General features: G+C 37.8%; 1 protein-coding gene and 1 long non-coding RNA gene across 6 annotated transcripts in view; one reads left to right on the top strand and one right to left on the bottom strand.

Annotated features, from left to right (window-relative positions):
• The window catches only part of CFAP44 (cilia and flagella associated protein 44), a 143976-nt gene that overhangs the window by 58976 nt on the left and 57608 nt on the right, over window positions 1-27392 (top strand). For 3 of the 5 annotated variants that reach the window (XR_004624728.1, XM_034658557.1, XM_034658563.1), the window contains 8 exons: window positions 717-827; window positions 4957-5118; window positions 10246-10479; window positions 17521-17666; window positions 18257-18527; window positions 21657-21712; window positions 21872-22034; window positions 23722-23852. Coding sequence is in view for 4 of the 5 variants with exons in the window: in XM_034658557.1 (XP_034514448.1) it covers window positions 717-827; window positions 4957-5118; window positions 10246-10479; window positions 17521-17666; window positions 18257-18527; window positions 21657-21712; window positions 21872-22034; window positions 23722-23852 (1274 nt within the window). In the remaining variant the exon portion in view is untranslated. The remainder of the gene's footprint in view (window positions 1-716; window positions 828-4956; window positions 5119-10245; window positions 10480-17520; window positions 17667-18256; window positions 18528-21656; window positions 21713-21871; window positions 22035-23721; window positions 23853-27392) is intronic. The other 2 variants (XM_034658567.1, XM_034658577.1) reach the window with 2 other exon arrangements.
• The window catches only part of LOC117801916, a 44140-nt gene continuing 37527 nt past the window's right edge, over window positions 20780-27392 (bottom strand). Inside the window, exons 2-3 of the long non-coding RNA XR_004624738.1 lie at window positions 21740-21882; window positions 20780-20862 (exon numbers count right to left, since the gene is read on the bottom strand). This is a non-coding gene — a long non-coding RNA (uncharacterized LOC117801916). The remainder of the gene's footprint in view (window positions 20863-21739; window positions 21883-27392) is intronic.

Genomic DNA, 27392 nt, shown 5'->3' with positions numbered 1-27392 from the left:
CCATAGTTTCTTTATGTTCATATTCTTTTTTTTTTTTTTTAAAGATTTTATTTATTTATTCGACAGAGATAGAGACAGCCAGCGAGAGAGGGAACACAAGCAGGGGGAGTGGGAGAGGAAGAAGCAGGCTCATAGCGTAGGAGCCTGATGTGGGGCTCGATCCCACAATGCCGGGATCACGCCCTGAGCTGAAGGCAGACGCTTAACCGCTGTGCCACCCAGGCGCCCCTATGTTCATATTCTTTCAGTATAGTCTGTGTGTGACATTTCAAAATTTTCTTGCAAATTGAGTGCTAATGCTTATTTCAAATGAGTAGAAATTTTCAACTGGGAGTTATGTTTTATGTATAACCAATATTTTACCACACTGGTATGTTCTTATATAGAATTGCTGTAAGTGAAGAGAATACCCTTGTACATTCTTAATGCGTTAATAAGTGAGTATATGCTTTGTGGAATTTTTGTGAGCTAACCTATGTACAGGTATGGTGATCATTCTCTCAGAAACACATCCTGGAACACTTGGTTTGTCAAATGTTCTCATGGGGGAAATGAAGCAAATATTTGAAATAAGAATTTTTCCAGAATAATCTGGGATATATGATTATTGTGGGTATAGATATACAGTGGATATACTATAGCTAGTAAGTGCTACTCTGTACTCTGTGGAATAGATTTAAAAAAAAATATTTGTTGGGTATTTCTTTTTTTCTTAGAGTAAAGATCAAACTGTCTTCTTCTTTGAGGTAGAAAAGGATTATAAGCCAATAGGGTATATTACTACTCCTGGACCTGTTTGCCAGTTAATATGGTCTTCAAACTCCCATGTAAGTAATTATTATTTGTCTTCATGTTTAAATCTCAATCACAGCATAATGAAGATCTGGAAGATAGAGAATAGCAGGTGGAATTATTAGCCCTACTCCTGGTCCTGCAGTGAGGGGCCAGACATGCTCTTAGCTTGGGTAGTGGAGCGTCACTGAGGAGCCCCACATCCCACTCGTCACCTCCTCTCTCTTCCATTCTCTAAATAGGTGGTCATGATCTCCCTCCTAAAACATTGGGTTATATCAGGCTTTGCTTTAACTATGGTGACTTTATTGAGATACACACATCAGAATGTCTCTCAGTCCTTTTGACATTCAGAAGGTCAGTTTTAAGGTCTGAATGTCCTTGTCCTCATCTTTATAGCTTTGCTTCTACCCTTTTTCTGCCTCTATTTCTCTTCTAATCTTCCACTGACTCTTTCCTAACAACAGTTGGTGCTTCAGTATCGGTTATTGATCTTATTTAATGCCTTTAATTTCCCTAAGTTTCAACATAGGATAACTCTGTCATCTGAATGTTGATTTAATGTCTAAACCAGGTGCTGTCCTGGGTTTTAGGATAATAATACTGATTGAACTGCATGGAAGTGTCAGAATTATTGAAGTAACCTCTATAATCTACTTTGAACTCTTCTAAAGAAAAGGGCTATAACAATATAGTATCTAGAAAAAAATTTTTTAATTAACAAATACTCATTGTTTTCATCTTTGCTAGGCACTGATGATGGACTCCACAAGCAGTACAAAGCAATCTCTTCTGAAAGAGAAAAAAGTACCTACTTTAGAAGTTCAGTAACTATCACAAAACAATGCAAGATTTCACAAGGGAATTGGTGACTAAAATATCAGTGGTATAGACAATATGTGCTGTGAATATAGAGCCGGGAAATATCAAGAAGGGGATAAGTTAACATAAGTTATTAGTGTTTTACCTAATCTTGAGGAAATGGTAGGATATGTGTAGTTGGAGAGAAGGTGGGTTCAGGTGATTTAGGTGAAGGAAATGAAAGCTGCAAAGGGACCTGTGTGTTAAAGCATGAACACGACCTGTGATATTATATGCATCCTTTAATCATTTCTCTAGATTCAAAGTCAAAAAACCAAAAAAGTTAGGAATGGTGGGTGGGAAGGGGGTGGGTGTGACTACAAAGGGGCATCTTGAGGAAGATCTTTATGGTGATGGGATAGTTTTGCATCTTGATTGCAGTGAATTGTTCCATGAATCTACACATTTGATAGAATGACATAGAGCTATACACACATTCTATGTTAATGTCAATCCTGGTCTTGATGTTGCTGCATAAGAGGTAACCCATGGGAGAAACTGGGTGAAGGGTACATGATTCCTCTCTATATACTGTTTTTGCAACTTCCTGTGAATCAATAATTCTTTAAAAAAATAATTCTTTCAAAATAAGCTAAAAATTTTTTTTAAATAGGCATAAGAGACCAAAACTGCCAACATAATTCAGAAGTTATTTCAGGCAGTGCTGCCAATTAGTGCTTGTGTTTCCTATATATGGGAATTATTAATGTCAAAGTAAATTACCCTCATTTCACAGTGTATACGTGTATCAAACCATCACATAGTACTCTTTAAACTTATACAATGTTATATTTCAGTGAAGATGGGGAAAAGAGCAAATTACCAGGTGTAACTGATATGCTGCATGCTTCAGTTGTCCAACTAGCCCTAGCTGTTAGCTTCCACCAGTTCTTCGTGGTCAGACCTCCTGCCTTCCTGAATGCATTAAACTTCTGTCTGCTGATTATAACTTGTGCTTCCAGTAAGGGTGTTCCACATGTGCACACAGAATCACTCTGCCTGCCATGGTCGCTACCACGACCACTTTGGGCAGCAGTGGGAAGTTATGGGGGAGGCAGATGAGAGGCAGGGGGATCTACTGGGCAGCTCTGTTCCAGACATGTGACCAGGGTGTGAAAGATTGCGGACAAGAGCTATGTAGGAGGTAGAATTCACAGAATTTGGTGATCTTGAGATTTTGAGCTGTTTAAATGAAACACATGAGTTTCTCTAAGACAGGTTCTTTCACCTGCATTATTCTGGAACCACTGTTCTCTCTCTAGCTATAACCAGAAAATCTTGAGAATTATTCCAGTCTCTTCCCTGCCTCTAACCATACTTCAAGCTTCTTTGATTATGCATTCTAAACATCCCTGCTTCCTCTTTAATATCCTAGATGAAAGCGTAATACTATACATAAAAGTAGCATTCAAATAAATGAAAATGAAGTGAAAAATAATGGACCATTTGTAGGAACTGAACAAACTCCGCTCCCGCGCAGTTTAGAGTTATATAAATGCTTTAAGGCAAAGGCCCAACAGAATGTCAGGATCGCTTTTCTGCATTTCCTCTCCCTCTGGGATCATATCCCCAAGTCCTAATTGTTTTTGTAGCTTTGAACTTCAACTTTGTCTCCTCCTCTCTGCAAGAATGCCTAAAGCTCTAGGACACAGCATTCTGTTTGGATTTTAGGTCTCGTGCAAACTGTTGGCAGTTTGTCCTTAGAAGGAAAAGTTGCATAGGAATCCCTCACCTTCCCACTACCCAACATAATATCCTGTTACCTCTGCATCTACTTGCCCTCTTCCCTTTTTTGTAATAGATACCCTCTCCCTTCCCACGTGAGGCCAGTTCTGCCTCCTGTCCTTTGAATTGTACTCTCTTCCACTTTTTTCAAGATTTCATACTACCAATTTTTTTTCTGTCGTAAATTTAACCTCCCCTGTTTCCTGGATCATTTCTATCAGTATTTAAATATGTTCAAGTATCTCCCGTGAACAAAAAAATAAATTCCTTGACCTTCTGTTCTCCTCTAGCTACTGCCCCATCTTTCTCCTCCTGACTTTTCCAAGAGGATTGATTATTCCTATGGACTCTTAACTAGTTTCTAGTCTCATCATTCTACCAAGTCAGCTCCTGTAAAGAAACCAGTGATGTCTATTTTAACATTTTCAGTTCTTAATCTTTCTTGACCTCTTAGCCTCATTTGACCCTGTTAACACCTACTTTCTCTTTGAAATACCATCTCCCTTTGACTTTTGTGACATTATGCTCTCCTGGTTCATGCTTGCACATCTTGCCATTCCTTTTCAGCCTCCCTCACCCCATTACTGAGTATTGTTTCCCTAAGGCTCTGTCCCAATCTTTCTTCTCACTCTGTTCTCTTGACCTAGGTGTTACCATCCAAGCCCGTAACTTCCTTGTAAGCCCTCATGTGCCACAGGATCTTTGCACATGGTATTTCCTTTGTATAGCACACACCCTGCCTTGCACAGCCTTCTTTGCTCTTGTGGCACCTCTGCAACACTTGTCGCAGTTATAATTTACATTTATTTATAGGATTTGTTCAAGGACAGGCTCTTTTGTTGGAGGTAAGCACCATAGTATCAGACATATGCCACAAAATGCCAAATGCCAAATACAGACTAGATACGTAATAAATAATTACAGAATGAAATGACTGAGTGAAGTAACATTTTGAATAATGTGTCTACGGAATATCAAGATGGGGACTTCCCAGACATGGTTAAATATGTGATTTTGGAGATCAAGAGAGTGGTCTGGCCTAGAGAGATGAATTAATTTGGAATCTAATTGTGCGTGAGTGGTAATGAAGCCTTAGGTTGGCTATAAAATTTCCCAGAGAATGTTTATGGAGTGAGAGAAGAGGGAAGAGGACAAAAACCTTGGGAACATCCACATTTAATGAACTTGGGCAGGTAGAGAATGACCACTAAAGGCTGCTGAGACTGACTATGCCATCCACATGCTGCAGGGTTTCCTTGGCTGTCCTAATTTAAATATTCTGCTCTTTGGGCTAAAATATTTCACAGCTGCATTTTTGGCTCAGAGAATGTGTTACGGCATCTATACAGGAAACAAATCTAAATCTAATTTTAACACTTAGCTTATTAATGATATAATAGGTATTAATAATTGTGTATAGTGATTAATAAGATGACTCATTACTGCAGTGAGGAATTAAGGATTTCAAAAATGGTTAATATATGTAGCAATTATATTTTTCCTGATTTATGATCTTTTTGAACTATGCTTCTAAAAATTTGCCTAAATGTGAATGACACGTTAATCTTTCTTTTTCAGCCTGACAGTACTTTACTGATTATTTGTGAGAATGGCTATGTTCTTGAAACTCCATTTCCAACCATAAAGGAGGAAGAGGAAAATCGTGATGTAGTTTCCTATGAAATCAAGGACATGCACATAAAATGTTTTCATTTCTCAAGTGTCAAATCTAAGATTCTGGTATGAGATATCCTTGAAGCATTATTTTCTAATCTGTTTTCTCTTAGAATATAAAATGTCTTTTTTCTTCAAGTTTTTATTTAAATTCCACTTAATATGCAGTGTAATATTAGTTTCAGGTGTACAATATAGTGATACCACACTTTCGTACATCACCTGGTGCTCATCACAAGTGCCCTTCTTAGTCCCCATCACCTATCTAACCCATCCCCCATGTCCTCCCCTCTGGCAACCATCGGTTTGTTTTCTACAGTTAAAAGTCTGTTTCTTGGGGGTACCCAGGTGACTCAGATAAGCATCCAACTCTTGATTTCAGCTCAGTTCATGATCTCAGGATTGTGAGATGGAGCCCCACACCGGGCTCCATGCTGGGTGTGGACCTTGCTTAAGATTCTCTCCCTCCCTCTCCTTCTGCCCTGCACACCCCTCTAAAAAACAAAAAAAGAGTCTCTTTCTTGGCTTGCCTCTCTCTTCTTTCCCTCTATGATCATGTGTTTTGTTTCTTAGACCCTATACATGAGTGAAATCATATGGTATTTGTCTTTCTCTAACTGACTTCACTTGGTATAATATTCTCTAGCTCCATCCACATCATTGCAAATGGCGAGATTTCATTCTTTTTTATGGCTGAGTAATAGTATGTTATATAAAAGTGCTGATGAAATACAAAGAAGAATAAGACAATTCCCCTGACTTTAGTGAGCTTATAAGCTCGTAGGAAGCAGCTGACTATATTAGAAGGCAGTAGTGAACAGATATTAAAATCACAGTGCAAAGAAAATAATTTTAGGGGTGTGGAGTGAAACGAATCTAAGTTTGATGGAGGGGTAAGAGGGGATCAAAGATGACTAGATAGAGGGGACACTTAGTACTTAAAAAATGAGAAGGATTTTGAGAGGATGAAAAAGGAGAGGAAGACAATAAGAGCTGCAATAACATCCTGAGGGAAGGCAGAGCTGTAAGAGTTCTGGTGTTTTCAGAAAATGAAGAATGGAATGTTGAGACAGAGGGATGCAGTATGTGGGAGGTATGAGGCAGAAATCTGTGACAAGCATTTGGGCTCTTAAATAGCCAACCAAGATGTTTCTATTTAATTCTAGACCATTGAGCTCCATTGTGAGTTCTTTTTTCCTGTTCTGTTTTTTTTTCCACCTGTTCTTTGAAGACATTTTTATTATTTCAGTATAGCTGACATGAGTGTTACATCAGTTTCAGGTGCACAACATAGGGCTACAACAAGTCTGTTCATTATGCTGTGTTCACAAGTGTAGCTACCGCCTGTCACCATACACTATTACAGTACAATTGACTATATTTCCTATGCTGTACCTTCTATATTTTATGTATATGTCCTCATATTTTACATCTTTTAATTCATAATTTTCTTCTAATTATGGCGTGTTTCTTTTTTTTCCTACTTAAAGAAATCCCCTTCACATTTTTGTAAGGCCAGTTTAGGGATGATAAACTCCTTGAATTTTTCTTTGTCTGGGAAACTCCTTTGTTTATTCTGAATGATAACCTTGCCAGGTAGAGTATTCTTGGTTGTAGGTCTTTTTCCTTTCAACACTTTGAATATATAATGCCATTCTCTTCTGGCCTGTAGAGTTTCTGCTGAAAAACTGGCTAATAGCCTTATGGGGTTTCTTTTGTAAGTAACTTCTTCTTTCTTGCTACTTTTACAATTCTTTTTATCTTTAAGCTTTGACATTTTAATAATTATGTGTCATGGGTTCATCTTGTTTTGAATTTCCTGTGCTTCCTGAACATGGATGTCTGTTTCTTTTCCCAGATTAGTGAAGTTTTTAAGCTAGTATGTCTCCAAATGAGTTTTCTGCTCCCTTCTCTCTCTTCTCCTTCTGGAGCCTTTACAATGTGAATGTTTGTTTGCTTGATGTTGTCTAAGAGATCTCTTAACTTATCCTGAATTTTTTCCCCCTGCTGTTCGGTTTGGTGCTTTCCATTACCCTCTCTTCCAGATCACTGATTAATTTTTCTGCATCTGTAATCTGTTGATTTCCTTTAGTGTTTTTTTCTCTCCCTCACTTCAGTTACTGTATTTTTCATCTCTGATTCTTTTTTATATTTTCCATCTCTTTGTTGAAGGCTTCCTGAGTACTTTTACTTCTTTTCTCCATCAAGGTAAGCATCTTTATGATCATTGCTTTAAACTCTTTATTAAGCATATTGCTTATCTCCTTTTTATTTAGTTCTTTTTTGGAGGTTTTGTCTTGTTCTTTCTTTTGGAATGTATTCTTCTGTCTCCCCATTTTTCTTGACTTTCATGTTTGTTTCTATGAATTAGGTGGAACAGCTACTTCTCCTAAATTTGAAGAAATGGTCTTGTGTATGGTCCCCCCTTTGTATACTGGGTGACTTCATCTGGCTGGCTGGAGCTGCAGCTGGTGTAAGGTTGGGGTTTGCAGGGCATTCTGTGCTGTGGCTGACCTGGTGAGATGGCTGGAGCTGAAGTGGGTGCAAGTGGGGGATACCAGGGCTCTTCATGCAGTGGACATTCTGGCAGGACAACTAAAACTGAATTGGGTGCAGATTTGGAGGATGCTGGGGCTCTATGTGCAGAGGGTACCCCGGCAGGACAGCTGAAGCTGAAGTCAGTGCAAGCTGAAGTGTCCTGGGAAGCTCATTGCAGAGGGTGGCCTGATTGGGTGACAAGCCCAGGCCAGAACAGGTCATGGTGTCCAAGCACATACTGTGCATGAGTGCCCTGTCAGGCCAGCTGAAGCTGAAGTGGGTATAAGCTGGGGAGTCCCTGGCTTTCCACGTAGAAGACATTCTAGCAGGACAGCTGAAGTGGAAATGGGGACAAGCCAGGGTGTAAAAGAGCATTCCACACTGAGGGTGCCCTGGTAGGACAACTGAAGCTGAAGTGGGTACAGCTGGGGGCCCCTGGGTATGCTGCACAGGGGCTGCCCTTGTAGGGTAATGGGAGCCAGGGCTGGGGGACACCTGTGCTCTCTAAAGGGGCGGGCCTCCAGGTGGGACAGCTGGGGCCAGAGCAGGCATCAGCCAAAAGGTCCCAGAGCCCTCTGTAATTGGGGGTGCCCTAGCAAGCTTCTGAAGCAAAAGTGGTGTGGACCTGGAGTGTTTGGGAACGCTTCACACCTATGTCCCCTTGGTACAGCAGCTGGAGCTGTGGTGAGGGCTATCTGGGGGTGTGCTGGTGTAAACCTCCCTGGATCCTCGTTGGTGAGATTGCTGGGGCTAGTAGGGGCTAGCGGCCTTGGGCTCACTGATGTGGTACACTGATTAGGGTGCCCAGATCTTGCTCCCCCCATTCACACTGTCATGGTGGAGGGGGAGCATAAATTGTCGTGCTCGCCAGCCCTTCTGACCCGCAGAGATTTCCAGCAGCTCCCTGCAGTTTGGCAGGGTTCTAAGGTTGATTCTTTTATATACTAGTTGCTCTTTTATTTTATTTATTTGTTTTTTATTTAAATTCAATTAACATAAAATGTATTATTTGTTTCAGGGGTACGGGTCTGTGATTCATCAGTCTTATATAATACCCAGTGCTCATTACAACACATAGCCTCCCCAGTGTCCATCACCTAGTTATCCTATCCCTCGACTCCCCTCCCCTCCCCTCCAGCAACTCTGTTTGTTTCCTATGATTAAGAGTCTCTTATGTTTTGTCTCCCTCTCTGGTTTTGTCTTATTTCATTTTTTCCTCTCTTCCCCTATGATCCTCTGTTTTGTTTCTTAAATTCCACATATGAGTGAGATTATATGATAATTGTCTTTCTCTGATTCACTTATTTCTCCTAACATAATACCATCCACATCATTGCAAATGGCAAGATTTCATTTTTCTGATGACTGTGTTATATTCCACTGTATATATACACCACATCTTCTTTATTCATCTGTCAATGGACATCTGGGCTCTTTCTGTAGTTTGGCTATTGTGGACATTGCTGCTATAAACATTGGGGTGCACATGCCTCTTCAGATCACTACATTTGTATCTCTGAGGTAAATATCCAGTAGTGCAGTTGCTGGGTCGTAGGACAGCTCTATTTTCAACTTTTTGAGGAACCTCCATACTGTTTTCCTGAGTGGCTGCACCAGCTTGCATTCCCACCAACAGTGTAGGAGGGTTCCCCCTTCTTCACATCCTCGCCAACATCTGTCATTTCCTGACTTGTTAATTTTAGCCATTCTGACTGGTGTGAGGTGGTATCTCATTGTGGTTTAGATTTGTATTTCCCTGATGCCAGTGATGTTGAGCACTTTTTCATGTGTCTGTTGGCCATTTGTAGCTCTTCTTTGGAGAAACGCCTGTTAATGTTTTCTGCCAATTTCTTGGTTGGATTTGTTCTTTGGGTGTTGAGTTTGATAAGTTCTTTATAGATTTTGGATATATTCTGATTTCTCTTCAGATCATATAAATCTTTCACCTTTTACTAGTTACTCTTTTAAACCTTGGTGGTGGTGGTTGTTTTTTTTCCCCCCCTGTGTCCCAGGGCAGACAAATCTGCTCCTACTCTCTCGGTACTATCCATTCTCACTGCAGTTCAGAGCATTTGGGGATGGAGGTTCCCTTCATTACTGTGTCTCCATCTGTCTTTCGTTGTGCAGAAGCTGTTCATCACCCCTCCCACTGTGAGATTTTGAGGAAGGGATTGATGTGATGAGATCATATAAATTAGTAGGATAATTGAGGGATAAAAAAAAAAGAGGTTAAAAGATGGGAGGTAGGGATGCCAGCATTAGGTGGGTTTGGAAATCACCATCTGAAAGACACAGAGGGTCTAACAGTATTACTAAAAATAGGAACAACTTTCCTTGGGTTATCTTGATCTACCTAATTCAGGTTTGATGGTGATAGACTGGAAGAAATTGTATTTAGTTTCTCTCTTAGGAAAAAAATAAGAAAATAATTTCTATAAAACTAGGATTGAAGGGGGTAATACAGAAATGATTTGAAAATGATAATGATAAAATATATCCCCCAAATTGATAATTATCTTTAAATGACATTATTTTACATAAGAGCTGTGAGTTCTTCTAGGACCCTATCTTCCTTCCACTTTCTTTGTCATCCCCTTACTGTAAATGAATGAATGATTTACAGTTGTTTTTATATCTTAATATCTCTTGCAAAAGCGATTAATAGAAATAGAAAAGAGAAAGACACTAAAGAAGTTGAAGGAAAAGGAGAAGGAAGAAAGGAGGAAGCAGTTCACGGCAGAGAAGGGAGAAGATGGAGAAAAGGAATTACAGGCAGAGGAGGAGGAGGAAGAGCAAGAGGAGCCATTACCTGAAATCTTTATTCCATCAACTCCCTGTCGCATCCTCTGTGGCTTTTACTCTGTGCCAGGGAAGTTCTGGGTTTCTTTGGTGAGTAATAATGTAATACATAATTTTTATCTCAGCCCTAATCAAATATAGTTTATGATCATGATTTTCCAGCACATTCTTACTTTCTAACTCTTCTGGGAAGGCCATTTATTAACTACTATTGAAAGTGTGAATTTTGGTGAATGAATGTGAGTTACAGTTTTCATATCATCTTAATATCTCTTTTATGTCTCCTTATTATATCTGCTATCATCTATAACAATCATACATGTTCCAGGAGGTCAAAGGGGAGAAGAATTAAAGATAGAAGGGCAAAGAGCTAAAGGTTCTTCCAGTTGATTCTGTGGTTTTTTAAATTTTGAAACTAATTGGCATTTTGAAAATAATGGCCACACTATCCTGTAAAATTTTGCTTGCATTTTGTTATTTGCAGCTATGCTGTGTGGCCAGGTGGAGGTCTGGGAAGATGGCTGTTTTTAGATGGTCACATTGCCACCCTGAATAAAATTGGGATTTGGTTAATAAGGAAGAAGAGAAAAATGGATATCAAGGACTGTCACAATGTTGTGACAACTATATCCTCTAATTATATATTTTCTACTCCTATCATAAGACATTGATCAATTGCAGAAAGATTTCCCTCATTATAAATTTGTTACAAATTTCAGCTCCATTAACCAAAAAAGTAATAATTGACATAAAAGTATACAGGCATACCCTATTTTATTGCACTTCACAGATACTGTGATTGTCACAAATTGGTTTGTGGCAATCCTGTATCGAGCAAGATTATTGGCATCATTTTTCCAACAATATCGGATCACTTCATGTTTCTGCATCACATCTTGTAATTCTTGCAGTATGTCAAACTTTCTCATTATTTGTTGTGGTTATGATCTGTGATCATTGATCTTTGTTACTATTGTAGTTGTTTTGGGGAGCCATGAGCCACACCCATAAAAGACCACAAACTTAATAATAAGTAAGGTGTGTGTTTTGACTGCTCCACTAGCCAGTCATTCCCTTGCCTCTCTCCCTCTCCTTGAGCCTTCCTATTCCCTGAAATTAGGCCGATTAATAACCCTACAATGGCTTTTAATTGTTCAAGTGAAAGCAAAAGTCACATGCTTCTCACTTTAAATCAAAAGCTAGAAATGATTAAGCTCAGTGAGGAAGACATGTCAAAAGCCAAGATAGGCCAAAAACTAGGCCTCTTGTGCCAAACAGTTAAACAGTTGGCCAACTTGTGAATGCAAAGAAAAAGTTCTTAGAGGAAATTAAAAGAGCTAGTCTGGTGAACACGTCAATACTAAGAAAGAAAAACAGGCTTAACGCTGATATGGAGAAATTCTCAGCGGTCTGGATAGAAGATCAAACCAGCCACAACATTCCCTTAAGCCAAAGCTTAATCCAGAGCAAGCCCCGAATTCTCTTCAATTCTATGAAGGCTGAGAGAGGCGAGGAAGCTGCGGAAGAAAAGTTGGAAGTTAGCAGAGATTGGTTCAGTGAGGCTTAAGAAAAGAAGGAAAGGAGCTGTCTCCCTAACACAGGAGTATAAGCGGAAGCAGCAGGTGCTGGGTTAGAAGCTGCAGCACGTTCTCCAGAAGATCCGGCTCAGATAACTCCTGAAGTTGGCCACACTGGACAAGAGATTTTTTTTTTTTGAAAGATTTTATTTATTTATTTGAGAGATAGAGTGAGGGAGAGAATGAGCCGGGAGAGGGAGAAGCAGACTCCCCACTGAGCAGGGAGCCGGATGTTTGGCTTGATCCCAGGACGCTGGGATCATGACCTGAGCTGAAGGCAGATGCTTAACTGACTCACCCACCCAGGTGCCCCGGAACAAGAGATTTTCAGTGTAGATGCAACCATCTTATTGTGGTTGAAAATGCCATCTAGGACTTTCAGAGAGAAGAAGTCAATGCCTGGCTTCAAAGAATGGGTTGGCTGTCTTGTTAGGGACTAAAGCAGCTGGTGACTTAAGTTGAAGCCAGTGCTCATTTGCCATTCTGAAAATCCTGGCCCTCAGGAGTTACATTAAATCTGCACTGCCAGCGCTCTAGAAACAGAACAACAAAGCTGGATGACAGCACATCTGTTTACACCATGGTTTACTGAATGGTTCAAGGCCACTGTTGAGACCTACTCCTCAGAAAAAAGATTCTTTCAATATATTACTGCTCATGGACAACGCCTCTGGTCACCCGAGAGCTCTGATAGAGACATACAATGAGATTTATGTGGTTTTCCTGCCTGCTAGCACAACATCCATTTTGCAGCCTGTGGAACAAGGAGTCCTTTAAACTTTCAAGTCTAAGAAATACACTTCATAAGGCTATGGCTGCCATAGATGGTGATTCCTCTAATGGATCTGGGCAAAGTCAATTGAAAAACTTCTGGAAAGGATTCACCATTTTAGATTCATGGAAAGAGATCAAAATATCAGCATTAGCAGGATTTCTTGGAAGAAGTTGATTCCAACCCTCATGGATGACTCTGAGGGTTCAAGACTTGAGTGGGGGAAGAAACTGCTGATGTGGTAGAAATAGCAAGAGAACTAGAATTACAAATGGACCCTGAAGATGGGACTGAAGCGCTGCAATCCCATGATAGAACTTTCACAGATGAGAAGTTGCTTCTTCTAGATGAGTTAAAAAAAAAAAAAAGTGGTTTCTTGAGATGGCATCTACTCCTGGCAAAGATGCTGTGAAGATTGTTGAAATGACAACAAAGGATTTAGAATATTACATAAACTTAGTTGGTAAGCAGAAGCAGGGTTTGTGAGAGGATTGACTAATTTTGAAAGAAGTTCTATGAATAAAATGTTAACAGCGTTGCATGCAACAGAGCAATTCATGAAAGGAAAAGTCAATTGATGCAGCAAACTTCAGTATTGTCTTATTTCAAGAAATTGCTGCGGCCGCCCCAACCTTCAGCAACCAGCACCCTGATCAGTCAGCAGCCAGCAACGTTGAGGTGAGACCCTCCACCAGCAAAAAGATTAAGACTTGCCAAAAACTCAGATTATGGTTAGAAATTTTGGGCAATAAAGTAGTTTTAAATTAAGGTATGTACATTGTTTTCTTAGACATAATGCTATTACATACTTAATAGACTGTGGTATAGTGTAAACATAACTTCTATATGCACTGGGAAACCAAAAAATTCATTGACGCCCTTTATTACAATAGTAGCTTTATTGAGTTGGTCTGAAATTGAACCCACATTATCTCGGAGGTACGCCTGTAAATGAAAGCTTATCATTATTTCATAACCAAAAGATCTGGGGATTTTTGGCCAGGTCAGAACACTGACTAGCCGAGGATTGTTGCTACAAGGAGTAACGAGGGTTAACTTCTCCCCTGTTCGACTTTTCCTAGAAACTCTTCGATAGCAACTTCTAAGGAGGCAAGCAGCAAGAAGGATAGAAAGTAGCGATGCTTTGTCTTTGTTTTATGAAACAATTGTTGATGGCTACTATTGTGTGGGGTTCAAGGTGAAGTGGATAAATAAGACATGGTTCCTGCCCTCAGGAAGTTTCTTCGTATCAGGAGGGAGGGAGGCCTGGAAGCGACTATAATACAATGTGATAGAATTCTAGTGTCCTTGAAACACAGGCAAAAATTATTATATAACGAACACATGTAGAGCTTATTCTTAGGCTTGCCCGATAAATGTTATGTGAGACATACTTATCCTAGGTGTATTTGTTATCTGAAATTCATATTTAACTGGGCATCTTGTATTTTTATTTGCTAAATATGGAAATCTATTTATTCTATACCAGGCACCCTTCTAAGTGATTTACTAACCACTGTCTAAAATAAGCCCTCTTATAATTTGCACGTTACATAAGAAGAAACCGAGGCATGCGGAGGTTAGGTAACTTATCCAGGGTCAAATAACTAACAGGAGGTGGAACCAGGATCTGGACTCGGGCAGTCTGGGCCTAGAGTCCATGCTTTTAACCATTAAGCTCCACCAGCACACAAGTTACAGAGGTAGTGACACTGACTCTGCTCGATGCGACTATTTGCCAGCTCTGTGCCTGCAACCAAGCAGACCTTGTGGAACACCATCTCCCTGTGAAGTCCTGACTGCAGTTCTCAAGTCCACGCTCACACTGCAGGCCCGTTCTACCGCCCAGCCCTGTTCACTCTGCCACTTGCTAAATTACTGATGTAATTCTTCCTCCCCTCAAACATGCCGCACCCTCCCTCACCTTCTAACGATAACCTCCTCTCACATTTCACTGAGAAAGTAAAATTTCCCTTGTCTTGTCTTAAGTAGATCTAACACCCTATGAGGATCCATACGAGTTTTGTCTGTTTGCCTATTGTTCCGGTTGATGAGTGGTCTCCTGCAGCTGTCCAAGGACACTTTCCCAAAGGCCTTTTGATCCCATCCCTCTCACTTCCTCCAATACTTTATTCCTGCAGTAAACCACCTCGTCTCCTGTATCACCCACTTCCCTCTGTTCACTAAATTCTTATCAGCACATAAACACGTTCTAGTACTTAAAAATTTTCCTTAATCTCTCTTTCCTTCCCTTCCACTACTCCTTTTAGAGGTGATCCTAAAGATCATAATATGCACCTTTAACTTCATGTAATTTGATACAAATTTATTCTCCTAATCTCAGAGAAAAAAAGATCTTAGAGCACTTAAATGTTAATGCCATGTATCCTTTCCCTCTCCATTGTCCTATCTTTTCTTTATATATATATATATATATATATATATTTCTAATTTTTTTTGTATCTCCAAAAGGTATTTTACCAGTATTTTATATTGATATCATTTTGGTTTATCCTTTTTCTTGCTGTTAATTCCTTCTATATCTTTGTAGTTGCATCTTCTGCCTTAAATATATAATATAATATATTTAATGTAGGTCTGCTAGTGACAAATTCTCTGTTTTGAGGGCTTTGGGGGGGTTCTTAAAATGTCTTCATTTTGCCTTTTTAAAAAATTATATTTTTGCTGGATATTTTGTTTTCAAACTTTGATATCTTTTAATCCTCTTTTGTCTTCCACTCTACCAGCTGTACCTTCTTATTGTTTCTTTGAAAACTAGTATGTCTTTTTCTCTGGTTGCTTTTAAAATTTTGTGTTAAAGGGTGTGGTTTCTTCATATTTATCTTGCTTGTGTTCATAGCATTTCTTGAATCCCAACATGGTTTTATTCAGTTTTGGAAAATTCACAGCCATTATCTACCACAATATTGCTCTGGCCTCTCTTTTTATTTGTTTCTTCTGGGATTTCAGTTTTATGTATGTTAACCTTTATCACTATGTCCCATATGTACTTTACACACACACACCAGCCTTTTTGGGGGGTATTTTCCATCCTTCTTTTCTTTTTCCTGCTTTGGTCTGACTACTTTATCTGATCTCTGTTGCAGCTTCATAACTCTAGCTGTGTCTAGTTGCTTTCAAACTCATCTCTTGAATTTGTAATTTGTCATTTTATTTGTCAGTTCTAGAATTTTATTTTTTCCATTATTGTATTTCTTTTTATAGATTCCAGATGACTTCTTAAATTTTCCATTTGGCTTCAAATTCCTTAAATATATTAATATTGGTTATTCGAAGTCCATTTTGTAAATACCTCAATCAATATCTTATTACTTTGATCTGCTTGTCTTTTTTAAATTAAATTCAATTTGGTTCATATATAGTGTGTTATTAGTTTCAGGGGGAGAATTTAATGATTCATCAGTTGCATATGACACCCAGTGCTCATTACATCAATTGCCCTCCTTAATGCCCATCACCCACCTCCCCTCCAGCAACCCTCAATTTGTTTCCTATAGTCAAGAGTCTCTTATGGTTTGCCTCCTTCCCTGTTTTCATCTTACTTTTCCTTCGCTTCCCCTATGTTCATCTGTTTTGTTTCTTAAATTCCACATACGAGTGAAATCATATGGTATTTGTCTTTCTTTGACTGACTCATTTCACTTAGCATAATACCCTCTACTTCCATCCACAACATTGCAAATGGAAAGATTTCTTTTTTTTTTTAATGGCTGAGTATTATTCCATTGTATATACACACCACATCTTCTTTATCCATTCATCTGTCGATGGACATCTGGACATATTTCGGCTATTGTGGATATTGCTGCTGTAAACATTGGGGTGCATGTGCCCCTTTGAATCATTATGTTTGTGTCCTTTGGATAAATCCCTAGTAGTGCACTTGCTGGATCTTAGGCTGACTCTATTTTTAACTTTTTGTGGAGCCTCCATACTGGCTTCAGGTTGTCTGTACCAGTTTGCATTCCCACCATAATCTTGTTTGTCTTTTGATTTTCTGTCAAGCCTTGTCTTAGCTAGTATGCCTAGTTTTTTTTTTTTAATTGAATAATTGACCTTGTATGTGAAAAACTGTATCATTAACTTGGGAATCTGTATGTTGCCATTGTCTCCTGGAAATTTATTTTTGTTTCTGGAACGCAGCTAGAAATCCTAGATCACTTTCATCTAGTCAGTGATTGAGACTCACACATGTAATGTGTAGTGTTCCAGGGTTGCAAGGGAAAGCCCACGGGAAGGTGTGTTTACTGTGGCTCCTTCTCCTTGGAGGACCCTGAAATTTCTCTCCCTCGTCCTAAGCCCATGAAACAACAGATTGCTCTGCTGAGCTTCTAAGCCTCTCAGCTGCCACTTCCAGAACTGCCAATTGCCGCAGGGAGAAGAGCAATGCCCTACACTCAAAACCAGTTCGAACACCATGACCTACAAAACTCTATTACTGAATACTAAATGCAGAATTATACCTGAAATAAAATGGAATTCAGTAGGTAGTCAGAAGTGGTATCACTCTTGTACTGACTTTTAAGTGGAAAGCAAATTATTGTAAAGTGTTTTATAACTATGTAATCGTATAGTTGCATATAAAGAGACAATGGAGATACTTTATAAAACCTTATCTATAATCATAGAAATCATATCAAAATAGATGTTTTATGACATCTATTTTAGGTTTTAAAATATGAAATAATATAAAAATCCTCATGTGGTCATAGGTATCTTATGTTCAAACACTACCTTCTATGTTATTTATCTCTTTTCCAGGGTGGTTATGATGCTGGTTTTCTATATCACTGTGAATTCCCCCTGTCTGACAAAAGTAGTGCTATTGCAAAAAAGAAAGATGAACCTTTTGATTTTCGTCTTCTTGAAGATACAGAGGATAATCCCATCCAAACTATCACTTTCAGGTGAACTGAATTTCAGAAAGCCCTAAAAAAACCATATCCCATTTATGTCCATGTTGTTGTCCATCATGAATATTGTTCATTTCAAAAGGTCTGTCCAAATGGAGGGGTACTCAAATGTTTTCTAGTTAAATACATTGAATGAATAAATAGAATCAAAGCTAATTCTGAAACTATAGTTCAAGTCCCTTTATGAAATATTCTGTCAGAATTTGTTTTTCACACAATTGGTTTGTAGGGATTTACTCAGGAGGTTGTTACTGCATGGTCAAATAACGAAGGTTCAGTGTTGCAGTGATTCTGGAGAAATCACAAATTGAATCAATAGTCCTTTAATAATCGAGAAGTATATATGCCAGTCATTCTTTTGAAGATCAAATATAATAGCTCCAAATTTCAAATTGGCTTTTCTTCCCCTTCTACCCTTTTGTATGAATTTGCTAGGGCTGCCATAGTTCATTAGGGCTTCAAAATATGAATGGGGGGATACAATGTAGCCCATAACATCTTTGTTATTAAAATTTAGCTGTTTGTCAATTAATTTAAAATTAAACATTTTCAGATTAACATGAAGAACAATTTATGTTTCATAGTATTCACCAAGATATGATGTTTTGTGGAATGCAAAATGGAGCAATTCGAGTCTATATCCTAAATCAGGATAATCCTTCACTGATGAATATAGAGGACTACTGGCACTTCAATATCCATGACAATAATTATGGGTGTATTAAAGGCATCTCTACTAGTTTTGATGACCGTTACTTGGTGACTACTGGAGCAGATAGTAATATCTTTGTTTTTACCATTTTTTCTGAATTTGAGCTAAAGAAAGACATCAGAGCCAAAGTGCCATCTCCCAGGGTATGTAACTAATAACAATGATAAACAAATATTTTGAAATAGTGATGTCAAAATTACTCATTCTTTAAAAACTGAAAACTCTTTAGACACATTTACCTTATAGTCTAGTCTTGTTATTAGTATAATAATTTTGACTTTCTGGTGCCTCTGTTATTAAATGTTAAAGTCATTGAATTCCCCTATAACACTAAAGGTACAGAATTCCCCAAATTAAAAAGACTGAGTCATTTTTTCTATATCAATCACTTTCTTCATTAAAATTTATTTTCAAAATGTACAACCTTTTCATCTATTTTGCTTTTCATTTATTCACTTATTAAAGGGGCATATATGGGAAGTATACCATAATTTGTGTGTTTGAAAAGGGTTGTAAAACTATTAGTCTTTAGTATTAGAATATGACAACGTGGATCATGACCAAAGATTGAGTTAAATTATTCTATTCTTAGGCAGAATGTATTATTGGATTTGTAATGAAGATTGAGGGTTCAGATCCCCAAATTATATCCATTTGCCCTACCACAAGACCTGAATTTTCTATTATCAAAGTAGTTCCTTTGGAAAAAAAATCACTAATAACCATTAGAATTGCTCCTAAAAAAAAAAAAAAAGAAGTAATTGTATTTAAAAAGACCATAGTTGGGGCGCCTGGGTGGCTCAGTCGTTAAGCGTCTGCCTTCGGCTCAGGGCATGATCCTGGAGTTCTGGGATCAAGCCCCACATCAGGCTCCTCCACTGGAAGCCTGCTTCTTCCTCTCCCACTCCCCCTGCCTGTGTTCCCTCTCTCACTGGCTGTCGCTGTCTCTCTAATAAATAAATAAAATCTTAAAAAAAAAAAAACAAAAAACAAAAACCATAGTTAAAACTCCTGTGAACACATGATATCCCGTTTAATAAGTAGCCAACTTTAAAAGAAAATACAAAAAAGGTAGGGCAGATTTGAGCAGGTAAATTTTCATTTCTATTAATACAAGCAAAATTAAGAGAATGGACTGTTGTTTAAAGAGCTCCAGCTCAGGAAGAATTACAGAAGCAGAAAGTGTATGAACAAGAAAATCTTTTTCTTTCTACCTAGTGCCAGCTATCTCTATGGAAATCTATATTGGACAGAAGAAATCCATTTCACATTTGTATAATAGCTTCCTTTTATTTATGAATTCAATCAGTATTTTTTATTTCACTGATATGGACTCTGCTTTTAGGAAGACAAAATCAGAAAGAACTGAATAGAATACTCAGCTCTGCATAGGTCTGAGGTTCTTACTTTAGAATCCTCTGGGAAGGCCTTAAAAGTACAGATGCCTGAGCCCCAGCCAGGAGCAATTAAATCAGAATATCTGAAAGAGAGGCCCAGGTATCAGTATTTTGTAAAATATCTTGCCCTCTTCCCCGATCTCAGCCCCCATGATTCTAAGGTGCAACCAAAATTGAGAACAATTGGTTTTCTGTATTTTGATACAGTTGGTAGCAACTCTGTTTAACTCAAATTTATTGTAAACAGCTGAGGCCAAGAGATAGTTGGCTGGGTATCCTGGAGATCACACTGCTAATGGAAAACCAGGGGCTTGGCTCTGGGTAATAAAAGAATAAAAAAATGAAATTCAGTCAAGTTATGTCCTAAGTGATTAACAGTAATTGCAATGTATCAGCCATCAATGTCTCTTATACTGGTCACATCTTATGACTTCACTTTTGCTGAAGTTCTAAACTTTGAGGTACCTGGCTGGTTCAGTCAGTAGAGCATGCGACTTTTGATCCCTGGATTGTGAGTTTGAGCCCCACTTTGGGTGTAGAGATTATTTAATTAAAAATCTTAAAAAAAAAAAAAAAGCTCTAAACCTTACCTTACACAAAAATATGTAGATTTACATTTCATATGTATAAAGACTAGTACTGAATAATGTAATTTGGTTAAAAGAGAGTCCTTATTTCTTTTTCTATTATGCTATATTAGTTACTGTACAGTACATCATTAGTTTTTGTTGTAATGTTCCATGATTCATTGTTTGCGTATAACACCCAGTGCTTCATGCAATATGCGCCCTCTTTAATACCCATTACTGGGCTAACTCATCCCCCCACCCCCTCCCCTCTGAAACCCTGAGTTTGTTTCCGGAAGCCATAGTCTTTCATGGTTCATCTCCCCCTCTTACTTCCCCCCCTTCATTTTTCCCATCCTTCTCCTGGTGTCCTCCATGCTATTCCTTATGTTCCCCATATAAGTGAAACCATAGATAATTGTCTTTCTCTGCTTGACTTATTTCACTTAGCATAATCCCCTCCAGTTCCAAGTCCTTATTTCTTCACAATGAATGACAACAAACCAGGGACCCATCTGTTATGAAAAAGAATAGAGAACAAACAAATTCAATTTTACTCAGGAACTGATTAGCTACCAACCTCAGACTTCATTTCATTCACTGGATTATAATTCTCCTTCCTTAAATTTTATAGTATAGCACCTGAATAAACAAAGTGCTTTGAACTGATTTACTTCATAGTTCCCTTAAACTAATTTCATTTCTAAAAGGAGATTCATATTTCTGAGTTCATCTTTCTTTCTCAAGGAGGGGAACTATGTTATTCTGCGCATGTCTCACTGTATGTCTTTCTTTTAATAAGGTCAAATGAAATGCGTAAAGTTTTTAAAAAAATATTGTATGTCAACCTTAGTCAAATACAAGAATTTTAATTTAAAAAATATATATTTTAAAATTTTCCTGTATACATGTAAAGTATTTGGGGAGAATTATGCATATATGAAAGGGGATAAGCTAAAAAACAGAATTTTAAAACAAATGACCTAGAAATTTTGTGTGTATTCTTTGTTAATAACACATGGTATTAGCAATTCACATTTTGGAGAGGAATTATAGTGATATTAACATTTGGCATACACATTAGTTTTCAAGACTTTTTCTACCTACTTCTTTAAATAAAGCAGAAACAAAGAACTTTAATCAATTGCAATTTTCCCCCATAGTTTTCCCTAATTTATTTCTTGTGAAAATACTTTGCAGGCTTATAATTAGAAATTGGTAGAGGGGAAAAAAACTCAGTTTACTTCATGTCAGATATTTTAAGAGAAATATGCAATTTAAAGGTTAACAATTTCTCCCCTCTCTACAGTTTGGAATTGAAACAGAGCCAATTCCAGAAGATATTGAAGATCCCAAAGCCTATAGGTATGGGAATTTTTGATAAATACTTACTAGCCCTGAGCTGTTGCAAAATGGCATTTTCATGAAGTTGACCAAGCCAAAAGAATTTCCAAATTATTGAGTCCTCATTTCCTCTTTATGCCGTTTCTGTATCTCATTATACTTTTCAATTTCTGTTCTCAGTATTGAGAATGCTAGAAGAAAAAGAGAACATGACAAGTTAATGAAAGAAGTGGAAGAAATAAAGGCTGGGAAGAGAGAAAAACTCAAAGCTTTGAGGAATGAATTTTGGAAACTTCTAGAAATGAATCAAGGATTACCAAAGCATATGCAGTTTAAGCAAACAGTAAGCCTAAAATAAATTTGACTTTAATTTTTTTTTTAAAGATTTTATTTATTTATTTGACAGAGATAGAGACAGCCAGCACGAGAGGGAACACAAGCAGGGGGAGTGGGAGAGGAAGAAGCAGGCTCATAGCGGAGGAGCCTGATGTGGGGCTCGATCCCATAACACCGGGATCACGCCCTGAGCCGAAGGCAGACGCTCAACCGCTGTGCCACCCAGGTGCGCCTTGACTTTAATTTTTAACATACACAATTTTTGGATCCAGACTATTTTGCTGATAAAGTAGGAATACTTAAAATCATCTTTAAGCTTCCTCTTATCTGGCCAGTGTGTTGGCAGCAGCTAAAATACTGTAGAATTTGACACCCAACTTGGTTTGGATACAGAAGAGCCTCCTTACATAACACGAAGTTTACTTCCAGATTTAGCTACCTCACTTTTTTTGGGGGGGGGAATAAACAAGGTAAGATATAAATACAGGTTTGAATCTGGTTATCAACTCTTATTATACCTAGCCAAGATATCCAGCCATTGTGTAGGTACACATATATTTTGATTCTCTGTGATTCTATTTCTATAATTCACCAGATCTATTGAAAAGATAGTAACTGATAGGTCCACAAAGTTTTTAAAAGATGACTTAGTATAGTTGAAGCTATGGGGACAACCAACAAATTGTTCAAGCTAATTTTGTATTAATTTTTTTTCTTTTCTGACTTATTACAAAACCCCATTTACCTACTAGTGATTTTCTTTTCATTGTGTACTTCATCCTAAGTGGAATTACTGTCAAGAACCTAATCAAATAAAAAGCCAGAATTTATCATCCTGACTATACCTATAATTTTAAAGGCACCTAGCCAATTCCATATGAAAAATGCTCTGGTGAAATAATAACGGATAATTCATATTGGTTAAAAGACCAACCCAGAATGGTTAACAGATATTTATGCTATTTTACTAAGAAAAAGCTTGACATTTATGGAGTATGGGTAACATAATTCAAAATAAAGAACACCTGAGGTGAGTTCTGTGGCTAAGCATTTTATATATATCATGACTTAAAACAGTAACACCCCTGCAAAGATTAATTACTACTTACAGTTTAGTCTGAAGGTGGGCTCTGATATTTTTCTAAGTGTAAAGGAAAAATAAAATTATCCCCTAAGTATCCTTATGGGAGAAATGGCCTCCTTGGTGAAGGACATCCAGCTAGAACTTGGTAACTCAAAAAGGCACCAAAGACTTAGCTGTCTTTCCTGGGTGGGGTCACATGGGAGGGCATGCCACGAACATCTGTCCTGTGCCTAGCTGGTTATGTGCCAGTAGTTGCTCTGGGGTGGTGGAAGTGTTTTCTTCTTGTTGTTTTTTGTTTCTTTGTTTGTTTTTTAACTCTGTATACTCTCCAAATATTTTGTTATTCATTGGTTTTATTGTGGGAAAATCTTTTCATATATAACCTTATTTGCAGTATTATTATTTCTGAGAACTTTTCTCCATATTTTGTAGAAATAAAATTGTAAGTAACTTTTTTCTAGAACAGAGAGAGTTTATGATATTCGGAAGAGAATTATAATGCAACATGAAATCGAGTACAAAACTTAATCTGTATCTGTGTATGAAAAAGGATTGATAATGTATATTGATAAAAATACCCATTTTGATGAACAAATCTACTTATTTGCAGGATTTTGATATAGATTCCAAAATTCGTGCTGAGATTGGCAGGAAAACAGCTTTTAAAATTCAACAAGTGGAAAAAGAATTAGCTTGGGAAAAAGAGAAACATCAACTTGGCCTCATGAAACTACAGAATAGGTAAGATCCATATTTCCTGCAAGTTAAGAGAACATGTATATGAATGATGTTGTTCACAGTGGCTTAATCAAAGTAGTCCGGTAAGAGGTGTCCTAGAGTACCTACTAGCTCTTGAAATCTCAAGGAATCCTCTTGTCAATGCTACTGATATCTTCTTGAGCTTTCTGAGAAATTTAAATCTGGGCAATTTAACAATTAGATTTTTTGGAGCGCTAGGGTAAGCATCTGACTCTTGATTTCAGCTCAGGTCATGATCTCAGGGTCATAAGATTGAGCCCTGTGTTGGGCTCCATGCTGGGCATGGAGCCTGCTTGAGATTCTCTCTCTCTTTCTCTGCTCCTCACCCCCTGCTCTCTCTGTCTCTCCCTTAAAAAAATTTTTTTTCAACTCAACACCCAAAAAATGATTTAGAAATGGGCAGAAGACATGAACAGACATTTCTCCAAAGACAACATCCAGATGGCCAACAGACACATGAAAAGATGCTCAACATCTCTCATCAACAGGGAAATTCAAATAAAAAGTGTAATGGGATATCACCTCATACCTGTCAGAATGGCTAAAATCGAAAATACAAGAAACAACAAGTGTTGGTGATGATGTGCAGAAAAATGAACCTTCGTGCACTGTTGAGAATGCAAACTGATGCAGCCATTGTGGAAAGCAGAATGGCTGTTCCTCAAAAAGTTAAAGATATTACTACCTCATGATCCAGTAATCATGCTACTGGATATTTACCCAAAAAATACAAAAACACTAATCCAGAGGGATACATGCACCCCTATGTTTATAGCAGCATTTTTTACAATAGCCAAATTATGGAAGCAGCTCAAGTGTCCATGGATAGATGAATGGATAAAGAAGATGTGGTATATGTATACAATGGAATATTCAGCAGTAAAAAAGAATGAAATCTTGCCATTTGAAATGACATGGATGGACTAGAGAGTAATGCTAAGCAAAATAAGCAGAGGAAGACAAATACCATGATTTCACTTGTGGAATTTAAGAAACAAAACAAATAATCAAAGGGAAAAAACAGAGAGAGACAAACCAGGTAATAGACTCAGCTATAGTGAATGAACTGATGGTTACCAGAGAGGAGGTGGATGGAGGGATGGGTGAGACACGTGATGGGAATTAAGGAGTGCACTTGTTGTGATGAGCACCAGATGATGTATGGACGTGTTGAAATCACTTACATTGTACACCTGAAACTAATAGAACACTGTATTAACTATACTGGCATTAAAATTTAAAAAAATACTACAAAAATTTTTTTAAATTAAAAATTAGATTTTTTTATAAACCAAATTACTTAATAAACATTAATTTTCTGTTTTTGGCAAGTTATTTATTTTATATCTAGTTAACACATGAGCATGTACATCTTTAAAAAAATAAAAAGCTAGAATCAAAAGACATAAGTCTTTTGAAAGACCACTTTCTGTCCACTCTCTCATATGTACCAATAGGACTCCCCATGAGGAAATTGCTTTTTTTTTTTTTTGCCTTTTTGTGGTGTAATTTACATTCAGTAAAATGTGTAAATTTTAACTGAACAGCCTGATAAATTTTTACAGTTATGTATCACATACATCCACTACCCAGATTAAGAACAGTTATAGCACTCCAAAAAGTTCCCTTGTGGCCCCCTCCCAGTAAATATAAACTCCCCAGAGATAAATGTTTATCCCGTTAGTTTTATCTGTGAACTTCATCATACAAATTGAATGTTGCAGCATGAACTCTTTTATACTTGGCTTCTTTTACTTAGCATCCTACCTAAGATTATCTGTGTTGTTGCAGGTAGCAGTACTTTACTCTTTTCCTTGTTTTGTAATAGTCTTCTATGCTGATACCATGTTTTATTTATTCATTCTACTGTTGATGGATATTTGAGTTGTTTCTATTTTTCGGCTATGATGAATAATGCTGCTATGACCATTCCTGTGCATGTTTTTTGATGGACATAAGAACTTATTTGTTTGCTTTATAAACAGGAATGGAACCGCTGGGTTATATGCATGTTTGGCTTTACTAGACACTGCCAAACAATTTTCCAGAAATGGTTCAGCCAATTTATACCATGACCATCCAAAGTATGAGAATTCTAATTGATCCCTATTGTATTAGCTTCCTAAAGCTTCCATAACAAAATACAACAGACTGGTTGGCTTAAAATAACAGACAAAAGTTCTGGAGGCTGGAAGTTCAAAATCAAAGTATTGGTTGAGTTGGGGGTTGGGGTTTTTTTGTTTTGCTTTGTTTTTGAGGGGAGATATGTTTTTATTTATTTACGACCTATTGATTCAACAATTCTATGCATTACTTAGTACTCACCACAATAAGTGTAGTCGACATAGATTATTACCATCTTATTGTCTATATTCCCTGTGCTGTACTTTTCATCTCCACGACTTCTTTATTTTTTTTTAAAGAGTTTATTTATTTATGTGACAGAGATAGACAGCCAGTGAGAGAGGGAACACAGCAGGGGAGTGGGAGAGGAAGAAACAGGCTCCCAGTGGAGGAGCCTGATGTGGGACTTGATCCTGGAACGCCGGGATCACGCCCTGAGCCGAAGGCAGAAGCTTAATGACTGCGCCACCCAGGCACCCCAGAACTTCTTTATTTTGTAATTGAAAGTTTGTTAGGGGAGCCTGGGTGGCTCAGTCGTTAAGTGTCTGCCTTCCGCTCAGGGGCGTGATCCCAGAGTCCTGGGATTGAGCCTGCATCAGGCTTCCTGCTCTGCTGGGAGCCTGCTTCTTCCTCTCCCACTCCCCCTGCCTGTGTTCCCTCTTTTGCTGGCTGTCTCTCTCTCTCTGTCAAATAAATGAATAAAATCTTAAAAAAAAAAAGTTTGTTAATCTTCTTTTTTCTTTTTTAATTAATATTTTGGGTTGCTTCCATATCTTGGCTATTATAAATGAAACTGCAATAAGCCTAGGGGTGCATATATCTTTTCAAATTAGTGTTTTTGTTTTCTTTGGGTAGATAGCCAGTACTGGAATTACTGGGTCATATGGTATTTCTATTGTTCATTTTTTGATGAACTTCCATACTGTTTTCCACAGTGGTTACACCAATTTACATTCCCACCAATAGTGTATGAAGGTTCCTTTCTTTCCCCCACATCCTCACCAACACTTGTTATTAATGCTAGCCATTCTGACAGGTATGGGGTGATATTTCTTTGTGGTTTTGATTTGTATTTCCCTAGTGATTAGTGATGTTGAGCATCTTTTCATGTGTCTATTGGACATTCTGTGTGTATTCTTTGAGAAAATATCTATTCAGGTCCTCTGCCATTTCTTTCTTTCTTTCCTTTCTTTCTTTTCTTTCTTTCTTTCATTTATTTTTGAAGTAAGCTCTATGCCCAACTTGTTTCTTGAACTCATGATCCTGAGATCAGGAGTCACATGCTTTACCAACTGAGTCAGCCAGGTCCCCTATCCTTTGCCCACTTACAAACTGGATTTTTGGGTTTTTTTGGTGTTGTATAAATTCCTTATATATTTTGGATGTTAACTCCTTGTT

The sequence above is a fragment of the Ailuropoda melanoleuca genome, chromosome 1, assembly GCF_002007445.2.
Source record: "Ailuropoda melanoleuca isolate Jingjing chromosome 1, ASM200744v2, whole genome shotgun sequence".
Lineage (NCBI taxonomy): Eukaryota > Metazoa > Chordata > Mammalia > Carnivora > Ursidae > Ailuropoda > Ailuropoda melanoleuca.
This window is presented reverse-complemented; position numbering and strand designations above follow the sequence as displayed.